The 20,719-nt window shown below is 41.2% G+C and overlaps 1 protein-coding gene and 1 long non-coding RNA gene across 5 annotated transcripts in view; one reads left to right on the forward strand and one right to left on the reverse strand.

Moving 5' to 3' along the window:
* LOC119473372 overlaps positions 1 to 20,719 on the forward strand; it is a 175,500-nt gene that overhangs the window by 131,295 nt on the left and 23,486 nt on the right. The window lies entirely within an intron of this gene.
* The window catches only part of PDZRN3 (PDZ domain containing ring finger 3), a 235,994-nt gene that overhangs the window by 7,851 nt on the left and 207,424 nt on the right, over positions 1 to 20,719 (reverse strand). For all 4 annotated transcript variants that reach the window (XM_017543314.2, XM_017543316.2, XM_017543317.2 and 1 more), the window contains 3 exons: positions 13,072 to 13,319; positions 10,147 to 10,234; positions 786 to 884 (listed from right to left, as the gene is read on the reverse strand). In XM_017543314.2, coding sequence (XP_017398803.1) covers positions 786 to 884; positions 10,147 to 10,234; positions 13,072 to 13,319 — 435 coding nt within the window. The remainder of the gene's footprint in view (positions 1 to 785; positions 885 to 10,146; positions 10,235 to 13,071; positions 13,320 to 20,719) is intronic.

A 20,719-nucleotide genomic window follows, 5' to 3' on the forward strand; every position in this document is an offset into this window, starting at 1 on the left:
AAAATCAAATCAATGATAACCCTTCATTATGTTAACTAGCAACCATACCTTATTTTATACCAAATACTTGTATTAAAATTTGGAAAATAACTTGAGACAAGGGGGGACTGATAAAGGGAGGGATGCCCCCAGATACAGAAAGGCTGGGCTAACGTAAGCTTGGGGGATGACATACAACCAAAAAGATAATTATTAAGTCTAGTAGTTCATTCTGTAGTGACAGATTTTATTTCGGACAAAATTGGGTTTCTGTGCTTGCAAGGATGGGTGTGCACTGTAAAGTTTCCATACTAAAATCGGTTGCTTTGTATTATCTTCTCAAGGAAGATCAAAACAGTGTGCATCTATGTAGTTTGATAAGTACATAAAAATCACATTTAACTTAAATGAACTCAACTATATATACTTCACGAGGAGAAAAAAAAAAGTGAGAGAGAGACTTTAAAAAGTGTAAGTGATTCTATCCACCATTCCACTCCATGAACATGAGTTGGGAAATGTGAATCTGCCGTTCCCTCGGGGCTAAACACACAAAATCATGTAAATGGCTCCATTTTATGGCTGATTTGCAGGCTTCTCCAGGGTAATTTTGCCGTAAGTACTGACATTAGGACTTAACCTCCATGGAAAGATGCAACGCCATGGAGTGTGATGAGGGGGACAGAATAATTTGTCTGTGTCTTTCCAAAGAGCCCTTGATGAGGTGGGTTAGGGTTGGTGAACAAAGGAAAAAAAACCTTTTGGTGTTGATATGATCGTTACAGGAACAAAATCAGCCTTTGTACCTCACTGATATAAATCCCAATGTCGTCTTCGTCGTCCGTCCGGTAGCACACAGTGAGGCCCAGCTTGTCCTGGCTGTTCATTCTGTAGAGGTCCACTTCCTAGGCAAAGAAAGGCATTCCCAGTGAGACTCCAGCAGGCAACGCGAGGGGATGTCAAATGCTTTGAAAATATTTTCTTTAAATGATGAACTGGATTTCTTTGCATTCAGCTGTGTAGGGCCGCTTAACTTACTAAACAAAAAGTGATTATGGACACAGGATCAATGCCTAGGGCATTTCTGACCTTTCAGTCAATATAAAGTCATTTTGAAAATAGTTATTTCATTGATCCCCCAAAGAAAAATTACCCATATTTCACTCAGCATCAAGACTTCTGGGGCAGCGCTTTTCAAAAGCATTTTTTCAATGTCTGCCACAGACAAGAATATTTCCATACCCCAAACCACCCAGCCATTTCAGTACAAATGTTTCCAATGTGTTTGGTTAGATTATTTCACATTGCGTTCCCTTAATATTCAGTCATAGAGCTTGCAAACAGATTACACATAAATAGATCCAAGAAAGGAGGGTAACGTGATAGTGTGCAACTAATGTTCTCCACAACAGCTGTGATATTTACAGTTGAGAAATTAGTTTCAGCCACTATTACTGCAAATTAAATAAGATAAAAGCAAAGTGAGCCCAAATTCGGGACACACGCTATTGTATCTGCCAATTGGTCTGCGCTTCAGAATGAAGTCAGAACTTTGGAAACTGTTGGACATCCTGGGGCTTTCAGTGTAACCAGCCTAAGTCACTCCTCACCCACTTTGCCAACGACTTGTGCAAGTTTTTGTAGCACTAAGCTGCCGGCCTATTTGAAGGGCCACGTGGTAAGTTCTCTGGCAGATCCTTTGGTCTAATTTTTAGTGTTACCTGCTATCAAGCAGGAGAATGGAGGGGCTCTGATACGGGGTCTTCACGCCACTTTTATCTGGGGACTGTTTCCAAGTTGCCTCTCGAGGGTCTTTTTGGAGGGGAGGGAGGATGCAGCTATCTATGTGGAGAAGCTCAAAGCATTTATATGGCAGATTCTTCTTCAACTCTGCCCCATATGAAAGGCAGGGTGCCTGGCACCATGAACACTTCCCATGTGGAGGAACTGCAGGTGCAAAGGCCCTGGATCAGCATGGCCAGAGCCCTGTGTGCAAGAAGAGAGAAGTGGGCTGAGGGTGGCCAGGATGAGCAACTAAGATTTTATTTCAGCATCATGGGAACCCATGAAAAGGTTTTAAGTGACGACTGCCATGACCTTAATGACTTTCAGTAGTCTCTCCTGCTGATATATGGGGTATAATGTGGTGGGGAAGAGTTGGAACTACGAACACAGATGTTCAGATCCCAACTCTCCCTCTTTCTAGCAGCTTGATCTTATTATATCTAAGGCTCTGTGTCCTCACTAGTACCTGTCACCTTGCCTCCCAGAATCACCAATATGAGGCACACAGAGCTCTTAGCACATTAACTCGCCTGCAGAAAGTCCACAGACACTGGTGGTATAATCATTACACGTAGGTATGGTTACTTGCCTCAAGTCACAAGAAGTTGTTTGTGGCACAGTGGGTATATTTCAGTGACCCACTTAATAAGATTATTTTCTGAACACTGATATGTTAATTAAATCAATAGCTTCTTAATTATAGCTCTAGCAATATGGTAAATTCTCATTAAATGAAACCCCATTAATTTCTGATAATGGAGTTAGGTGGAGATTTCTTCTTTTTTGAGATATACGCTAAGCACAGGTTTAAGGGTCATATTTAACCATGACAGCAAACCTAAATACTTATGAATAACCAATGTGCATACCACAAATACACTAGTCATACATCATCCTCTTATGGTATCCTCTTATGGTATCATCCTCTAAGACATCCCCCTGTCTCTCTTAGTGCTTCATTTGAGTATGCAGAAGAGGGACCACTTTTTCAGTTTTGACGTTTCCTCGAGGTCAGTGTAAATCAACAAAATACCATGACTGTTTAGGTCCAACTGCACAGATGCAGTTCATATGCTGCCACTTAGCCCCGTGCTATCCCTGCAGGAGCCACATCTTGCTGGAACAGGTCCACGTGCAACCCAAGCAGAGAGAGCAGTGGAAAGATTGTAGGATGAGAAATGTTGATAATTCAATTTGCAACTTTTTCTGAATGGCTGGCCGCCAAGGTGATTATCTCTCAAGGAAGTACCAAAGATATTATAGTTCGACTGGACTTTATTCTGCTGCTGCTACTCAAAACATGCTTCCTGGTCATGACGACGTGAACACAGAAGTTGAGGGAAAGTGTTCAGAAACCTCTATAGCAGCTAAACATTGTCACTATAACCAAGAGCATGATTAACAGACTTGTCTTACTGTACAAGGCATAGACCAGTTCAGGTGTTGGTGAATGTGCCCCGCAGATGGGGCGAGTTACACAGTCACACACAGAAGGAACACGTATTGGTCAGAGACAGACACAGAAAAGTAAATAAACCAGCCAACCTGGTCCTTGTGGCTTTTCAGCACAATCCGACAATCACAGCTCTGTAATACATTTCTAGATCTGAGTGTTCCATTTGAGAGGCATAAGGTACGAGGAGAATACAAGTAGGAAAAAGGCCCCTAAAGAATGTGATAGTGACGCTCTGTTATGTAGAAAACAGCCAGATTTATTTGTTGTACTACCAAACATGTAGGTGGGCTGATATCACAAGGCTTTAGAATACAAGTTTGATAAAACCTAACCTGAAATGCATTTCTGTTCTACCTTTTGTCCATATTTTGATTGATGGAGATTTGGAGGACTATTAAACTATAGAGTTGTTGACATTAGCTCACGTGGTTAATCATGATTACTTTTTCTGTTTTCTTTCTGAATCTGTCAATTCCTTCAACGAACCTATGACTTTTTCTAGTCAGAGAGAAAACTTGCGTAGAACAAAGTTTCAGGCTGGAACAGAAGGTATTAAAAACACTTATTGCTTTAAGATATTTTCATCTGAATCAAGAACCACTTATGCTTCCTTCCGTATACACTTTTTTATATGCTGCTGCTAACTTCACATATGTTTAGAAAATTAATAATCTATTCTCCATGAATGCTGTTTGACATTTTTGCATGGGAGAGAAGAGGGTCCATTAGTAGTTCTGTTCCAGTTAGTGTTCCTTTTAGAACACACTCCCTCAAAATAGCAGAATGGTGTAAAGCCCAACACTGCGTTTAGCCTTTGACTCCCATCACAAATCCTCTCAGGACAAACCATCATGGGGTCAGCCATGTTCTCAGTTTCATCTTTAAAACAGATGAAAGAATGGCAGTGTTCTACTTCAAGGGTAGCACTGTGGGAGCTGTTTTCTATCTTAGAAGAGGTCTGTGTTATCAAAGGATGAGTGATATTGGAAGAACAAATGCTGGTGAAGCACATTTCCAGCAATAACAAAGCAAAGGGTATTCTGGAGCTTACTCTAGGTATTTACTTGACATTGATGTGAGATAGGATGGTGTGGGCTATAATATTTCCTTGCCTTATCTGGCCCTTCTTAAGAACTCTAAACAAAAGCCAGAAAAGCTTCATTTAGAAGGCACAGGATATGACTTAGCCTCGGTCATTTAATTTCTAAGGGATGGTTCAACATCACAGAGAATAATCTGGTTGCTGACAGTTAAGCACAGAGTGATCCATAATAGGTTTTCAGAAGCTCTTGAAAAACAACAATGTAAGAGCTGGTATTGTCTCTGGATCTGTATGGATTTATGGTTTACCTTGTTTTCTTATAAAGAAGATTACTGTAAGGCAATAGTAGCTGAATAATGAATTGTGCAATGAAAGCAGTGTCTAGACCTGTAATGCTGTGCACAGTAGGTGCTCAGTGAAATTGAATGTATAAGCTTGAGAGTCTAAGGCAGGATGATCCAAATGAAAAACCAATTTGGCTCTGTCTTTAATGAGTGAGGCTGCCTTGAGCAAGTCATTGAACTTCCACAAAACTCAGCCATTCTGTAGTTTTAAAACAAGACACAGTATTTTTGGGCTCAGTGGAAAGTAAAATTCCTCAAACTTATTAGGTGGTTTGTAAATTCTCAACATTTCTTTGTGACTCTGATCTAGTCTTACACAATCAAGCATATTGCTGAAAGCACAGAGGTTATCAATAGATATCTGTGATGGAGATAAGATTTCAAAGTAGACTATTAATCAAACTGGTATGAATAATGTAGTAGCATTATCTGGATTACAGCTACCCCGTTACTGGTATCTTGTTGCCTACTAGTCTAGATGGACTGTTGATAAAAATGAACAGCTAAGCCTAACATTTCAGATTAAATTGAAATGATATTCCAATTAAGAGTATTAAGGGGGCCATTCCACCTTGTTGATTCAAACTCTGTTTCAGCATAAGCTACTTTAATCAAATGGGATCTCAAAGACCAATTTCAATGGTTTGTCCACCCCAGGAAGACTGGCGACTGAAGCATAACTCTTCAATTTTTTGGTCCAGGTTGCTGTGCACATTTATCTCAACAGTTTCTTTCTTTCTTTTTTGAGACGGAGTCTAGCTCTGTCGCCCAGGCTGGAGTGTAGTAGCACAATCTTGGCTCACTGCAACCTCCATCTCCTGAGTTCAAGCAATTCTTCTGCCTCAGCCTCCCTAGTAGCTGGGATTACAGGCGCCCGCCACCACATCCAGGTAATTATTTTGTGTATATTTAGTAGAGATGGGTTTTACCATGTTGGCCAGGCTGGTCTTGAACTCCTGACCTTGTGATCCACCCACCTCGGCCTCCCAAAGTGCTGGGATTACAAGCGTGAGCCACCATGCCTAGCCATCAGTTTCTGTATCTAGTCATGGTGCTATGTGGGATATAGAAATATCTAAAGACTGCATTTTCTCTCAGGGACCTTATGTTTGAGATAGGGTAACAAGGATTTCCTGGGTACCTACTATATACCAGACATGGTCTAGGCAAAAGAAATATATAGTACATGAGTTAGAAAAGAGCCCAGGTCTCATGGAGCAGCAGTTTCACAGCCTACATAGGATGATACTGATGAATCGCCTGGGAAGTTAAAACAATAGACAAAAGAAAAAGCCTTCTTTGGGCATGTATTTTCTTTCTCATTTGCCTACAGGAAGATCTAGAGTAGGTGTTCAGTGCCTGAAAATTTATGGGTAATTATTTGTCTGCTCAACCCTGGGGTACACTTGGGTGTAATCCCTTTAACTCTAAGCAGTCTCATAATAACAGGGATTTGACACTTACCTAAATATGATCATTTTGTGTACTTTAAAAGAGAGAACATCTGTTTTTACTTTTTCCTTTTTTTTTTTTTAGATGGAGTCTTATTCTGTCAGCCAGGCTGGAGTACAGTGGCATGATCTTGGCTCACTGCAACCTTTGCCTCTCGGTGTCAAGCAATTCTCCTGCCTCGATCTCCCAAGTAGCTGGGATTACAGGCATGTGCCACCACACCCGGCTAATTTGTGCATTTTTAGTAGATATGAGGTTTTGCCATGTTGGTCAGGCTGGTCTCGAACTCCTGACCTTGTGTTCTGCCTGCCTCAGCCTCCCAAAGTGCTGGGATTACAGGCGTGAACCACTGTATCTGGCCAGAACATCTGTTTTTCTTTGTGCATTTGTTTCAATATCCCAACACACTCATACATATTTTCCTCATATATAATATCCATGGAACGAGTTGTTCTTTGGAAGGTGCTGACTTTAGTCCTATTCAATTTAGATGATGAGTGGTCTGTTGAGATTGGCCCCTTTACTTAAATAACAGCCTGCTTTTTCTAAAATTGAACCCAGCAGTTAGAACACAACAGGATGGAATCGAGAAGACAGACTGTAACTGTTCTAAGAAATCTCGTGTAGAAGCAGGGATGACAGGCACATGAAAACTGGGGCGACTTTAGAAAACTCACTTCTCAGCATGTGGGGTCTATTAGTTAACCTTCTCCAACTGACTGACCAGAGCACACCTGTGAAAGAGAGTAATGCTGGAGGCACAGCTACTATTCTCTAGAGGACAGACCTTTCTGGTGAGTGGCTGCAGTAGGCCACATCTGATACGTTCCTAGCCTAGGTGGCCTCAGCCATCATAACCATGGAACTGAGAACGACATCTGTCCAAAACTGCCAGGTTCACTTTAAGAGAAGATGCTTAGGTAACAGAAATGACCTGGTGACATCTAAGTTGCTGTGGACAAGAGACCAAATAAATGTTAAAGCAAGATGTCCAACTCACAGTACTCTATGGTAACCGTTCAAAGGGGCTAGAGATGGAGAATGCCTCTATTCTGGTTAAGAAGAAATGAAAAGCTAATGTCTAGCGGTCCGAATGGCTTGTGAGCTCCTTAAGGGCAGGCAGAGTGGTGACTTCCTGATTTTGCATTTCTAGGACCAAACATTATATTTAATGTAAGAGATATTCAGTAAAATGAACAGAATTGAAAATAAGCATGAATATAAAGTCTGATGGCATCCAAGATCTGGCTTAAAATATTAATACTAGACGAGCTTTCTAAATACATAGGTTCTTTGTCTCTGCTTTTATTCAGGAAAAGAGAAAAACAGTCTTAGGAACACAGTGTCACATGTCTACGAGGGACTCAGTCATTCCTAGGCCCTGATAACTTTACATGGACAGTGTGGGCCATATTCGTGATTTGGGGGCAGACCTCTACGCTGCAGTGAATGAAAGGCACCACCAAAGCCTTGCTGGTGTGACTCATGAAAACAAGAGGAAATGACAGCTTGGACTTCTTTACCTGGGCCTGTGGCCTGTCGATCAGGGGTCCTCTGGCATTAATGGGCACCAGGGTACCTAGGGACCTTGTTTAAGTGCAGATTCTGATTCTGAAGGTCTGGGGTGCCAAGGTTCTGCAGTTCCCACATCTGCCAGTTGAGAACTCTACTTTGACCAGCCGGGCTGCTGGTCCTCCTACCACACTTTGAACAACAGGGTTCTAGGGAACAGTTTCTGAATGGCTCCCTCCTGCCAAAGGCAGGATGCTCTCACATGCTTCATACTCAGGGGAGAAAGACTCAGTTTGGGCTAGTCCTAACACTTCTTTAATACTAGCTAATTTCCTTAGAGAAAAGGCAGTATGTAGTGGCCCCAGGCTCCCAACCCTCAGCAGGCACCCTTATTGAGCACCAGGATTTAATAACCCTGGCTCGTGTCCACTGTATTTAATTGTATGGGATTTTCTATTTAAGGCAATGGATGCTGACTTTCTGCTTGAGGCAGTGGTATAGCGTTTCCTTTAAAATAAAATTACTGTAGTTTAAATAAGTTGAGTCGAGTTAAAGGGAAATAGAAAGCACATCAGAGTTCTGGTGATACTCAGATACAACAAAAAACTGTAAGGCAGAATGGCCCAAATTGGGCAGATACTGTGGGGGCTCAGTAACTCTCCTGAAGCCATGTGCAAGCTCTCATACACAGGAGCATTTTTCCAGAGAGGGACTGTAAGTTCTGTCAGATTCTCAAAGGTATTAGAAACTAAAAAAAGGGCTAAAGAATCCACTGCTATAAAGTCAAGTTTAACTAAATACCAAAGACTGCAAAGTCTCTACTACCTCATAACTCCAGCTTCTGAGACACTTGACAGCTTTTTAAAGGAGCTCTACTTAGCCACGATTACATCATCAAAAAGCAGTGTCATCCCATAAAGATTATTAAATAGCCCTTCTGTTGGGAGAGCAGTGTTTCTCCAACAGTGTTCCAGAGAACTGTAGACTGGGGAAATATAAACAGGTACTTGGCCAGAGAGGTAGGGGAAAGTCTGTCCACTCCTCCAGGGGATTTACCAATGCGAATTAGATAGTCACGATTCTCAGAAGTCCTCCAAGAAATCTGTTTAGTTTTCTTCAATCTAGCATTTCCCAAATGTATTTGATCATGAACCCCCTTTGGAAGGAACATACATTAACAAATTAAGGAACAAGTGTCCCGAAGGAGTCATGGCTTCTTCACCAAACAGCCCTGAAGTTGGGGTGATAGGACACTAAATGAGAGGCAGAATCCTGATTTTTGAAAACGACAAGGCTACATTTCCTGGAGCAATCATTAAATGACAAGTGCTTTGGTAAGTGGCTGACCGCAAGCAGAAACAGTAAAGCTTTTATAGTTAGAATAGTGCCCGTTCCTGTTTAAACGAGGTGCATTTAGGGAAAATTTTAAATCTTTAAAACTTGCATTGAGTTAGTCATGCCACTGGCCACAAGTCCTTTGATTGGACTCTATCTGGGTATAGTGTACTGTCAGTTAAGTCATCATTTGCACACATTTACTGATTTTTAACTTCTGTTTTGGAATGAGAACTCTTGGTAACTTTCAGTTGAGGAACACGGTTGTTTTCTACTATTCGACTGCTTCTGTCCTTGCACGGAATCTACTGCCACTAAACAATTCAACTTCAGAAGTATTGGCAGGATAGCACAGATGACACAACAGCTGGCCATGAAATTGGATAAAATGTTCGATTTTTCCTGGGTGAACTTTCGATGGTGCCCAAGGGCTTACCTGTCAACAACAGGTGTCTTTTTACCTTATTACATAAAATTAGCTTTCAAATATGCTCTTATATATTTTTGAAAACCCAGTGAAATATAAAAGTGTTTTCCCCAAAATATAAATATACTATGCAAGTTAGTGTTTTCTGTATTTTCTACCACCCTTATTAAAAGGAAAATAGGAAGTGGAACTCTGTTGGTAACCTGGTATCCTCTAAATACTTTAAACCTTAACAGAGATTTGACACTATGTAGCATCTTGAATCTTTTCTCCTGCCTGGCCTTAAATAACACTTAAGAGGAGTTACGGATTTGTTTAATTTCTTCTATATCAGTGTTAGAAAACTTGAAGCAAATGAAGCAGTAGACAGATCCTTTTTTTTGGCAGGGGGAGGGGGGCTAGCATTCACTTAAGTAATTTATCTATCTACTCTTGAGCCATCTGCCTTTGAGTAAACAGTGTTGATGACATAAAAGGGAGGAAGGTGAGGAGACTTATGTCAGTTACAAGAATACAAGAATGTATGCATTATGTGGACTCAAAGGTTGACAACAGGATTTACTGTCCTATCTTTTAAGTGATTCAAATAAAAACAAAACTTACATTTCTGCTTTTGGGACTTGATTATTAAGCTCTGTTTCCAGGGAGGAAAGAAAACCTTAGTTGGGCCTTTCAAAGGGCATGAGTAAAAGTGGTTCTGCTTTTGTTATTTTCCATCGGCATCCATAAACTAATTTATGCTTATAGAGAACTTATTAGGCATTCTGTGTTCTTAATAATGACTCCTAAAATAAGGCAAGGATGTTCTTCCTACCTCCAGCTCCAGCTCCTCCCTGTCCATCTCCTGATGGATGTCTCCAATGTAGTCATTTGGATCATAGTATTCATGGGCTGAGGGATGCCTGAAAAGAGATGCAACATCTTTACAGCCCTGCTTCCACTGTCAGTATCTGTTTCCCTTATGCCCATTGTCAGGCCAGTGGCACAGTAGCAATTCCCGGGGTGTGGGCCCTTTCATGGCTCACTTTCCTCTGGATGGGGCTCTCACACAGTCAGAACCTCCATCATCCTAATTTTACCATTTGCCTTTAAGTTCATTTCCTCCGGAAGGACTTGAGATGCAAGGTGCCAGTCTGATGCGCTTTGTTGTTTGCAGAGCCCATCCTGGAGCCTGCCAGTTACGTGATTCAACATGACTAATTTCTAACTCCATCTATACGCAGGAGACAGGATCATATTTTACTGCTTATTGCTTCATTGTTAGACTTTGTCCTTGTAGAGAACTAGGCTCGAGCTCAGGCAACAGTCTAAGATACGTGCTGCCCTCTGAGATCAATTCAAAAGGCTGAGACAAACTGCTCTGCTGTTACTTAGGGCAATGTCTTTTTGAATGTTACCCACAATAATAAACATGTTTGATATCACAATGCAGCATGCATTTACGTGATTGAAATGTACATACAAACATGTAGGCATAAGTGCATATGTGTGTATATGTTTACATCTAATGTGTACACACACACTCATTCTGATAGGAGACTTTACGCTTGTGTTTCCCTAGGACAACATACACAAAACATAATTCACAGAACTCGCGACGTCTTTGGAAACGTCATTAATGGAACCTAAAGGAGCAAAGGCAGTGGGAATCATAATATGCTTCATCAGCAGCTTTGAAAGGAGCTTAATGGTCCACAGTGCCAGATGTAAAGCTTCAGCCTCTGATTGTTGGCGGGGGACCCAAACCTTCACATTCTCAAAGGTCAGCACAGCAATCAATGGGCTCTGGTCTTCCCTCCCAAGCACTTAGTTTTGAAACAACAGATCAGACATGAGTGGCCAATCAAACAAGAGCTGGCTTTCAATTTTCTGGACTCATCAGGCAAATATACTGTGTGCACTTAAAGGGCTTTTAGTACTGAGGATACTGTTGGAAGGTCTGGGCTTTCAAGCATCAACTTAACATTCCCCATTCAGTCCCAACGCACGCTCTTGCTGTTGTCTGACCTTGCAGCCAGAACCTGAAGAGGCCTGACCTCTGGACTCTTCTGACATTTCTCAAGTCACCCCCAGGGGATAAGTCATGTCATGTTAACCAGACTTAAGAGGAAATTACAGATTTGGCTTCTAAAAGGCCCGTCACTCTGACAGGTCAACAACATTTGAGAATCAGAAGTAGCTTTAAAGGCCTCATCAATAATGTGAGGCACTTTGGTCTATAATGTCAGATAAATGGTTTGGATAATCATACTCAGTGAATCAGCCATTTGTTCTAGAGGATCGAATGGGCCACTATACGATATTGTGGTTCAGAGCTGGGAGTCAGCGTCCACCTGACCAGGCTTTCCATCAGCTCAGTGGAACCTGGAGAGTTTGCAGTTCCTCGTCTGTATAAAGGGACAGTCATGAGAAATAAAGGAGATAATAGTTCTTTGCACATACGCACACTGTGAGTGAATGTGAGACGGATGCCCTGTCCTCTGTCTTTACACTACCAGCTGCCACCAAACCTACTTTGTCATGTTTAGGGAATTATCCCTGGGTTCCAATGGTAACTAGCCACTAAAACCATGGAATGAAAGGCAAGCCTTCATCCAGAACTTGACAAAAGCCACAGGAACCATGTGCTCACTCTAGCTACTAAGTTACTAATAGGAATCTAACAGGTATTATCCAGTGGATTTTCTTGTAAGAGGTGAAAATGCCCTTTGAAGTAAATAATGATCAAGCCAGCGATCTGATCTGAGATGGAGCTGATGTGGGAAAACACAGGGGCGACCCTAACATCAGCTGGAGAGCTTGTGTCCTTAGATGTGCAAAGTCACACACGAAAAGCTATGTTAAACGTTATGTCAGACTGGACGCCTTGGAGGCCAGCAGTCTATCACAGAAAGTGTCTTGCTCTTCATTTTTTCCTGAATATTTTACACCGGCCACTAAATTAACAGTGATCGCTACTATCATTTACCGAGTGCTTACCATATGCCCCGTGAGAACTTCCCACATATTGTTTCATTCAATCCTTCAACGATCATAAGAGACTGATAGTGTTATCTCCATTTTAATAAAGGAAAAATACAACCCCACCAAACAAAGTAAGTTACCCAAGTTCCACAGCTAGAAATCAGTGTGAGCATCCAGTTTGTCTGACTTGAAGTCTCTGAATGACTCTTTGTCGCTGGCAGAAATAAGGTTAGAGAAGAGGTGTGTGTGAAGAAATCCATGTGGCGTGCCAAGTTGCAGCCGTTATTTAATTGGTTGATGCAGTACTTAGATGAGGCATGTGCGGGCTTATTACATGGATCCAGGCTTGAAATGAGACCCAAGAAAGCAGAAGGCACCACCTCCAGGGCTCTCTTGATACACACAACTTACTTTGTTGTCTATTTAAAAGAATGATCAGCATTCCTTCTAGTAATAACTACAGGATCTTCAAATTACCATTTGGGGTGATTAAATTTTATTCTGAAACAACTTTTACAACATTTGTAAGTAATTTTGTTCTTAGGATATAATTTGCCTAAGTCTGCTCCAGGCTTATAATAAAGTAATTAATATGTCAGAGCGGTTTTGAGCAGGATTCGATTTATTGCCTCTATAAACAGTAAAGTTAAACATGGACAACTTGGAGGAAAATTATAGGGTGCATTAATTTTTTTCGCCACATGGAAGGGAAAAAAACCGACTTCAAAATACTTCTTTACCTAATGCATTAGGGGTTCAAGATTATGTTACTTACTCTTCCGGCAAGAGATAGGGACCCAGCACGGGCGGGCTGGGAGAGGACATCTTCGTGAGGGCCATGATGTGTTCAAAGGTGATGTCGGTTTGCGTTCCTGTGTCTACCAGCTGTGACTCTGATGGAGGTGTGAACATTTTGGTCCTTGGTGTTCTTCTCAACACCTGTACCACTATGGGCTCCTTGGCTGTCTTGAAAGCTTCCACAGCCTGGTCATGAGTTGCTCTGGATAAGTCTTTGCCGTTGACCTGTGAAAAAATATTTCGGGTGGGACAAGGTTAGAGTCAAGCAGAAAATGGAAAGATGGATACATGGATTGGCTGCTTTCATGTGTAAGCAGCTAAAAGAAAGAAGCATGTGGTGGTGTCAGAGAACGTTAGTTCTCTATGTTTAGGTTTCTCGAAGAATGCCTGGTGGAAAGAGAGTGAGTTTGGAGGTATTCAGATCTGGCATGAAGTAATAAATCTCACAGCAGGAAGGCTTGGCTTCCCCCTGGAAAGTCTTTAACAATTTCATCACGTGTTAATCTTGTCTGTGAAAGAAAAGGCCAGCCTCAGGCTCTGAGCCTTTATCAGACAATAATAGCTAACTAGAAATTCATTACATTGTTATGTTTTAATAGTGTGTATTTTTCCAGATTGTGTCAGATGATACCAGTCTTCCCTTCACAAAAGTAACATGAAGTTTCCTTTTAAAATTAATCCTTTTGCTCTTCTTTAAAAAGTCCATGGAAAACGTTAAGTAAATGATAGTTCGGGCCATAGGGGCCTACGGCAAGTATTACGGAAAAGGAACTCAAATGGCTAATGTTTGGGGGAAGTGACCGCTGGCTTAATTGCTGTTTTGTTTCCCACTGTGTACAGCGCTTTGCTATTGCTGCATCCTCAAAGTCTGCACTTACTGAGTGACTGCTGTCTGCTGCATGGCTTAAATGAAGATACCTCTCAACAGTTCTCTCATATAGCCCTGTAAAGTTGGCAGGACTGACAGTAAAATCATCTCCCTCTTTACAGCATCAAATAAATCTCATGAGAGGACCCTACTAGTTCATGGTGGGTCAGAACGTTGGCTACTGTGTCCATGATTCTCCCCAGTGGCACAATCAAAACTCACTCAACCCAGCTATCTTTAGAACAGCTTATATAAAATGAAACAGAAATCAGAGTCTTATTTCTAAAAATCGAAGTCATTCCAAGTAAGATGCAAGTTCAATGATTTACTTTATCCTCCATTTTCCCTTCCCCATAGAACAAAGGAACTATGTTCAAGTAGTTATATGCAGAAAGTCTGGTAACATCTTATGTCTGGACTGCATAAAATGTATCAGGCTCCACAAAATTTTAATATTAGAGAGTATTCACCAAGTGGTTGGTTGGCTTTTAAAAAGCAAATGTAAAATGATGGTATAAAAATCATATTACACAGGACACATGACTGCATAAGTTGCTCAGCTTTTCTGGAGAACAATGACCCATTGAAGTCACTACACGTAGAAATTCTTGAGTTTACATCTCTTAGATTAATATTCTATTCGTGCAGTGTGCATGTTTTTAGCATGTATTTTTAAGTGTCAAAATGAACGCCAAACCACAGCCTTTTCCCATCTGGCATATATACATTTTCCTCCCTTAGTATCTTGGACTTCAAAGTAGGCTGACAATTAGGTCTGTCCTCAGAGCACCTCAGTTTCTCGCTGTCCAGGCAGAACATAAGTATTGATTTAAAGCTGTTTTTCTCTTTTTTCCCCCCTAAACCTTTTCACTCTGGCCCTGTAGGGACAACAACTCTTAGGTTGAAGTGCATTGTAAACAACTGTTGGGTTGAGGAATAGATGTTGAATTCTTTCCTTGTAATGAAGCCCAAATGAATCATGTCAGTGGAGGTTATTAATGATTTGGATTCAGTCCACTTAAGTAACTTATTTACATGATGAGGGAGTTCGGCAAAATAAGAACTCTGAGTCACAAAGAGACTCAAATGCGCTAGTAAATAAGGAACTGTCTCCACCACCAAACTTTTAAATTCCCCATCCTCGAGGACTCGGAAAGCAGGGTTTAACACTCCCAACTGTTGCCATGTTTCTCCCTTTGAGAAAAGAATAAAAGGACAAGAAAGAATTCTTTCTAGCTTTCTGCACCAACTGCCCTTGGTGAGCCCTTCCCTGCTTAGACCCTAGAATGCTGAGGGCTTGGGATGGGAGGGACTGGGGTGTAGATGAGGATGAAAAGCAACTTGGGGTAGGTACTTTGGAATTCATGCCGGGGCCGAACAGTTTGAGGCATATCTTTCATTAAATGTGTGACATCAAGAGTCAAATAATGCAGGAATTTACAATGCTACAGTAAATTTGTTCTTGAGAATAAATTAATGCAACATATAGCACCCTTTGGAGATGTGGGTGTGGTCAATGCCAATCAGTCACACTGGTCTTCTGCCCTTGGTATTTATTCCCTGGGGATGGCTTGCACCAATGTTAGTTATACCCACACTGAATTTTCGAGTGGGTGCTACAAGATGTGTCAAATTTGTTCTTCCTCTATTTATATATAAATACCAGGCCTTTTGCCAAAAGGGAATAAAAATGGGATTTTCTTACTATGGTATCCTTTTTCTTTTTAACTTCCTGTTCTTGTTAAGATGAACACTAAGGTAAGTGAGGAGAGGATGGTGAATTAGAATCCAGGAATCTTCTAGTTATGTCCAGAAAGGAAGCTATGGGTCTACATTTTTTAGGGACACATAATTAAGTCTTACAAACACTACAGCAGACAATGGCAGCTGCCTGGGCAGCACATACCCATCGTCACCCCAATGCTTCCTCTCTGCTAAAAGAACTCTTTGTCTCCTTTCTACCATCTAAATCCCTCTGGGGGAGATTTGAGGAGTGGATTTTGATGGGCTCCCTCCTACCATGGTGGTCTTGGTCCTTTTGCCTCATGATGGATTTAGGCATGGGTATACAGTATAATTCTGGCTGGCTGGGACGGGAGAGCTGCTAGGAAGCTCTGAGGTTTTGTTCATCCTTAAACTAGGACATGAGGTAGGAGAGGGCCCTTTTCTGCCTCCAGGAAAGTCATCTGCATGTTTTCTTAAACTTGTGGCAGCATCTTGGGACCATGTGGGGATGGTCTCAGAGGCCGGGTTAACACCCTGAGGACGACAGAGCAGAAAAATGAGAGAATTGTGGTCCCAATAATATCACTGAGTAAGTGAATTAACTAAACTTAGAACCTCTTATCCCCAAACTTCTTGTCATATTCAATAATACATTCTTTATGCTTTAGGCCATTTGACTTGGATCTTAACTACCTACAGTCCAAAACATCCTAACAGGTGTAAATATCACACAGATGTATTGTAAAATTAGGCACCAATGTTTTCTCATTCATTCCTAGAGACATTCTCCTACCTGGGCAAAAGAATTAATGAAAGTCCTTCTTCAATTAAGAGTACATTTTAGCTCATTTTTATAGCAAGGTGATGGAAACTATTGCTTTACTTGGATAGATTTTATAAACGAAATGCTAGAACCATTGGGTGGATGTTTAAATGGTACCGAAAACATGATGCGTGAAGGACCTGCTTGGATCAGTCTAAAGCTAAAAGGATTCTTGGCCGCAAAGAACTCCTCTGTATTGAGATGCACTCAATTACAAAAAGCAGGAAAGCTGCTTTGAATCTGTCCAGCTTTGTGTACTGTAAAATGGCATTGATGCAACAACATCCATACTGCCCAGGTTACAGAGGGAAGAGCAGTAGCAACCCGAAAGGGAGGCCTGGGGCACTGTGGTGACTGAGAACCGCCCATTCATCCCACACAAGAATGTCCCCCCTGCTTACGGCTGGCTTCCACAGAAAGGCATTTCTGCCAACTGTGCCCAAGAAAACAGTAGCCCAATGTCATGCAGTTTTCAATCAAATGCAATTCAAATAAAACCCTCCACAAGCCAGGTGACTTCCTCTTTTTCTCTGATATGGAGTCTTGCACTGTTGCCCAGGCTGGAGTGCAATGGCGCGATCTCTGCTCACTGCAACCTCCGCCTCCCAGGTTCACACTATTCTCCTGCCTCAGCTTCCCAAGTAGTGGGGATTACAGATGTACACCACCACAGCCAGCTATTTTTTTTGTGTTTTTAGTAGAGACAGAGTTTCACTGTGTTGCCAAGACTGGTCTTGAACTCCTGACCTCATGATCTGCCCGCCTTGGCCTCCCAAAGTGCTGGGATTACAGGTGTGAGCCACTGCTCCTGGTCAACCTCCTCCTTTCTTACAGCTCAGAGGTGGAGTGTGCAGGGACGGTAATTGTGGGATGAAGGCAGGGTAGGATTCCTGGCTGTGGGCTTTGGGCAATGTAACTGTTCTGAGTTTCAGTTTCCTCATCGGCAAAATAAACATAGTATCATACTTCTTAGGGTAATATAAAATTGAGATAATTTACTTGTAATGCCTAACTTGCCAATAATAAAGATTTTACTAAGACTCCAGTGCTCATGGGGATTTTATAGCAGAAGAGACACATTTTCCTAGGAGGAAACAATCTATAAATCAAACCCAGCCTAGTGAGGTGTTCTTAAGAGACATTTGTATGCCGAAAAGCTTCTTGACTTCCCAGAAGCTCCCTGCTCATCTTTTGTGTTCCTCTTCCTGGGGTATCAATATGCACAAGAAAATGTTCAGCCCTCGAGTTAGGATTCTTGGAGGAAGAGGGGGGTGCAACAGATAAATTTTATAGGACTTGACCCCTGCCACACAAGCTTCTTGACAAGGTATTTTAGGGATCATTACATTCTCTTAAAAGACGATGAGACAAGGCAGGAGTTTACTATCCTAGACGATCCATTTTTGCAGCCAAATTTGTTTTGAATTACCTTGTGCACATAACACTTATTACACTGTCATCTTGGAATCACATCACTGAGAGACTTGGCGAGGTGATGACTCCGGTGCATGCTGTCAGCCAACCGAGAATGACAGCTTTTATTCTCGGGATTAGCATTGCATCTACATTACACAAAACAGTGGCGATGATGGCTGTGATTACAGACGGGATGCTCACCCGGCGACGTTTGGCCCGGTCAAATTCAATATCATTAACTCACCCAATTGAGCAGATTGCCTTTTAAACAGTTTATGCAGCTTTAAAACCAAGTAAATGGAATGTTTTGGACAGGAAATGGTGATTGCAAACTTTATTATAAATTAAATGCTTAAATTATTCACCTAAGGCTCTGGCTGGTCCCCTGGGACTTAGGTGCAATTATGGCGAAACTCCAATCAGTCTCAAGGCAAACATCACTGCTGCAAATATGACATGACACTAAGGGACCTTAAAGAGGTCCTTTAGCATAGGGTCTCCCAAGACAAGACAGTTATGCTGAGGGCATGGAACCATTCCTTCTTGGTTCAATTTAGGCTCAATAACATTGCTGCTACTCTTCCTAGGAGGTACTTGTAGCTGTCTTTTCCACAGTTGGTCCTGAGAACTAACACAAAGCTTTCCATTTGGGAGGTAAATTTCACTGACAACCCATCTGTCTTTCAGTCATTCACTCACTCAGCAAGAATTTACTGAGCTTATTTAGTGAGACCAGCTCCCTTCTTGGCTGACAGAATGTCACTGAAAAAATTTCTGGGAGGAAAAATGAGGCTACAACACATGGGAACCACTTAAGAAATGGGCAGATGTATGCATTATGGGTGGCGTTTTGCCAAGACATCCACTGACTCAGAGACTACACATGATGGAATGCTAGCCGGCTCCATAACCCAGAGAGAGGCTTGGTTTTCACTGTCTACTTAGAAATATTATGGGTTAAACTATTGTTCTACAGTAGCACCTTTCAAAACAGAGTCCTAGAGAGCCTTCAAAGTTTTCCACAACTTCATTATAAGCAGTTCAGGATATTTTAGAATGTAGTATTTGGAAAAGGCATACTATACTGTCTCCAAATTAGAAACTAAGTACCTATTTATGGGGGACATTTGGTTTCTGAGGTTCAGGATATCACAGTCACCTCTATTTCTATTACATGTGCAAATGACCCCATATAAAGTATGAATGCAATTTTAAATTCAGCCTAGTATAAATTATGCCACTGGCTGAAATCCAGCTTTTATAGGGTTCATTTAATTAAATACAGGGGCAGTGATTTCATTCTGTAAAATATCACACCTATGTTTTCAAACTAATTAAAACACAGAATCCACTGGAAGCAATAGATGATAATAAACTATCAACTGAAAAGTAAAAGGTTTCAAGCCCTGATTTAGGTTGGATAAAAAATATCTTTTTTTTCATTTAGGAAACTCCCGTCTGTCTTAATTTATTTCAAATTTATGGTCTCCTCTAGGGCTTGGAGAAGGGAAGGTAACTTATCTAAAATGCAGGTATTATGGCAATGAAGAAGGAATGTGAGTGTCAGTGAATGAATGGTGTTCAAATTAATGTGTTTCTGAGGAAAGTACTTCACTTCAGAGATGCATATCTGTAGATGGCACTGCCATAGCTCTCAGTTTCTATGTATGGGTGCATTTGGGTTCTAGTTGGGACCTCAACAGAGTTTGTCCCTGGTATTTTCTAAATGCATCCTGATGTTACTTCCCTAGATTTGGCATTTTTAAAACTATCAAATCCCCTCCTTACTCCATTTCAAGCATCCTGCACAGATAAATCTATAGCCTGGGTAATTTTCTTGTTAGAAAAAGTCTTCCTTGTGTCTAACTTAAGTGTCTCACATTTTAAAATCCTTTACTGTTTTCCTAAATATGGAATCTATCTGGCTACCAACCCGATTAGTAAAATAGATAATGTGTCTTAGAGGCTAAAAACATACATATACGTACTTTTTAAAAAGTAAATACTTTAAAAAATATTATAAATACTTTGAAAATATTATAAAAGACTTGTTTTCAGACACCAGTTTCACCTTAATATCTCCTTTGGAAACCTTGGCGTCATCACATGAAATCTCATTTTAATCAATGGCATCTAAATAAATGTCCATTAAACTACAGTGTCTTTGAATCTGTATGAATAAAAAAATTAACATACATTTTTGCATCATCTTACAGGTGATACTTTGAAGCAGCAGGTCCAGGTATTTTAGGAAAGCCAATGGCAAGTGTTTGGCAACAAGCTGTTTCTACGGCCAAATCTCCCTATCTTCCACATCTCCTAAGTTCTTCTTTGAAACTCGAGTGTCTTCTCCAGTAAAAAATACATACATATTTAATGAGAAGGGTTTCTGCTCTTATACTAGACCATTTCTTGATAGCATCCAGGAAATAGTATCCAGGAAAGTATCCTCTGCTTTGTAGAGAATGAAAAAATGAGGTCCAGAAAGGTCTTGGAGTGTTTGCAAAATAATCAAGTGGCTCTGGCCAAGCTCTCCTGCTGTCTCTGGTTTCTGTACTGCAGGTGACAAGGTGGGGCCACTTAAAGCGAAAAATAACATAGAGAGGAAAGAGATAAGAAATACCAAATTTATAGACCTCACAGAAAATCAAAACTGCAAAGTGGCTTTTCTTGGACAACTGATTCTCTCTGTATGTCTCTCTTTTAGAACTTCTCTGAAGTACCCTGCTTAGGGTTGGATAGGCTGAGGTGTGAGCAAAAGCAAGGTGGCAAGTTGGACAGTGGGCTAGAGGC

The sequence above is a fragment of the Cebus imitator genome, unplaced genomic scaffold (genome assembly GCF_001604975.1).
Source record: "Cebus imitator isolate Cc_AM_T3 unplaced genomic scaffold, Cebus_imitator-1.0 Scaffold152, whole genome shotgun sequence".
Classification (NCBI taxonomy): domain Eukaryota; kingdom Metazoa; phylum Chordata; class Mammalia; order Primates; family Cebidae; genus Cebus; species Cebus imitator.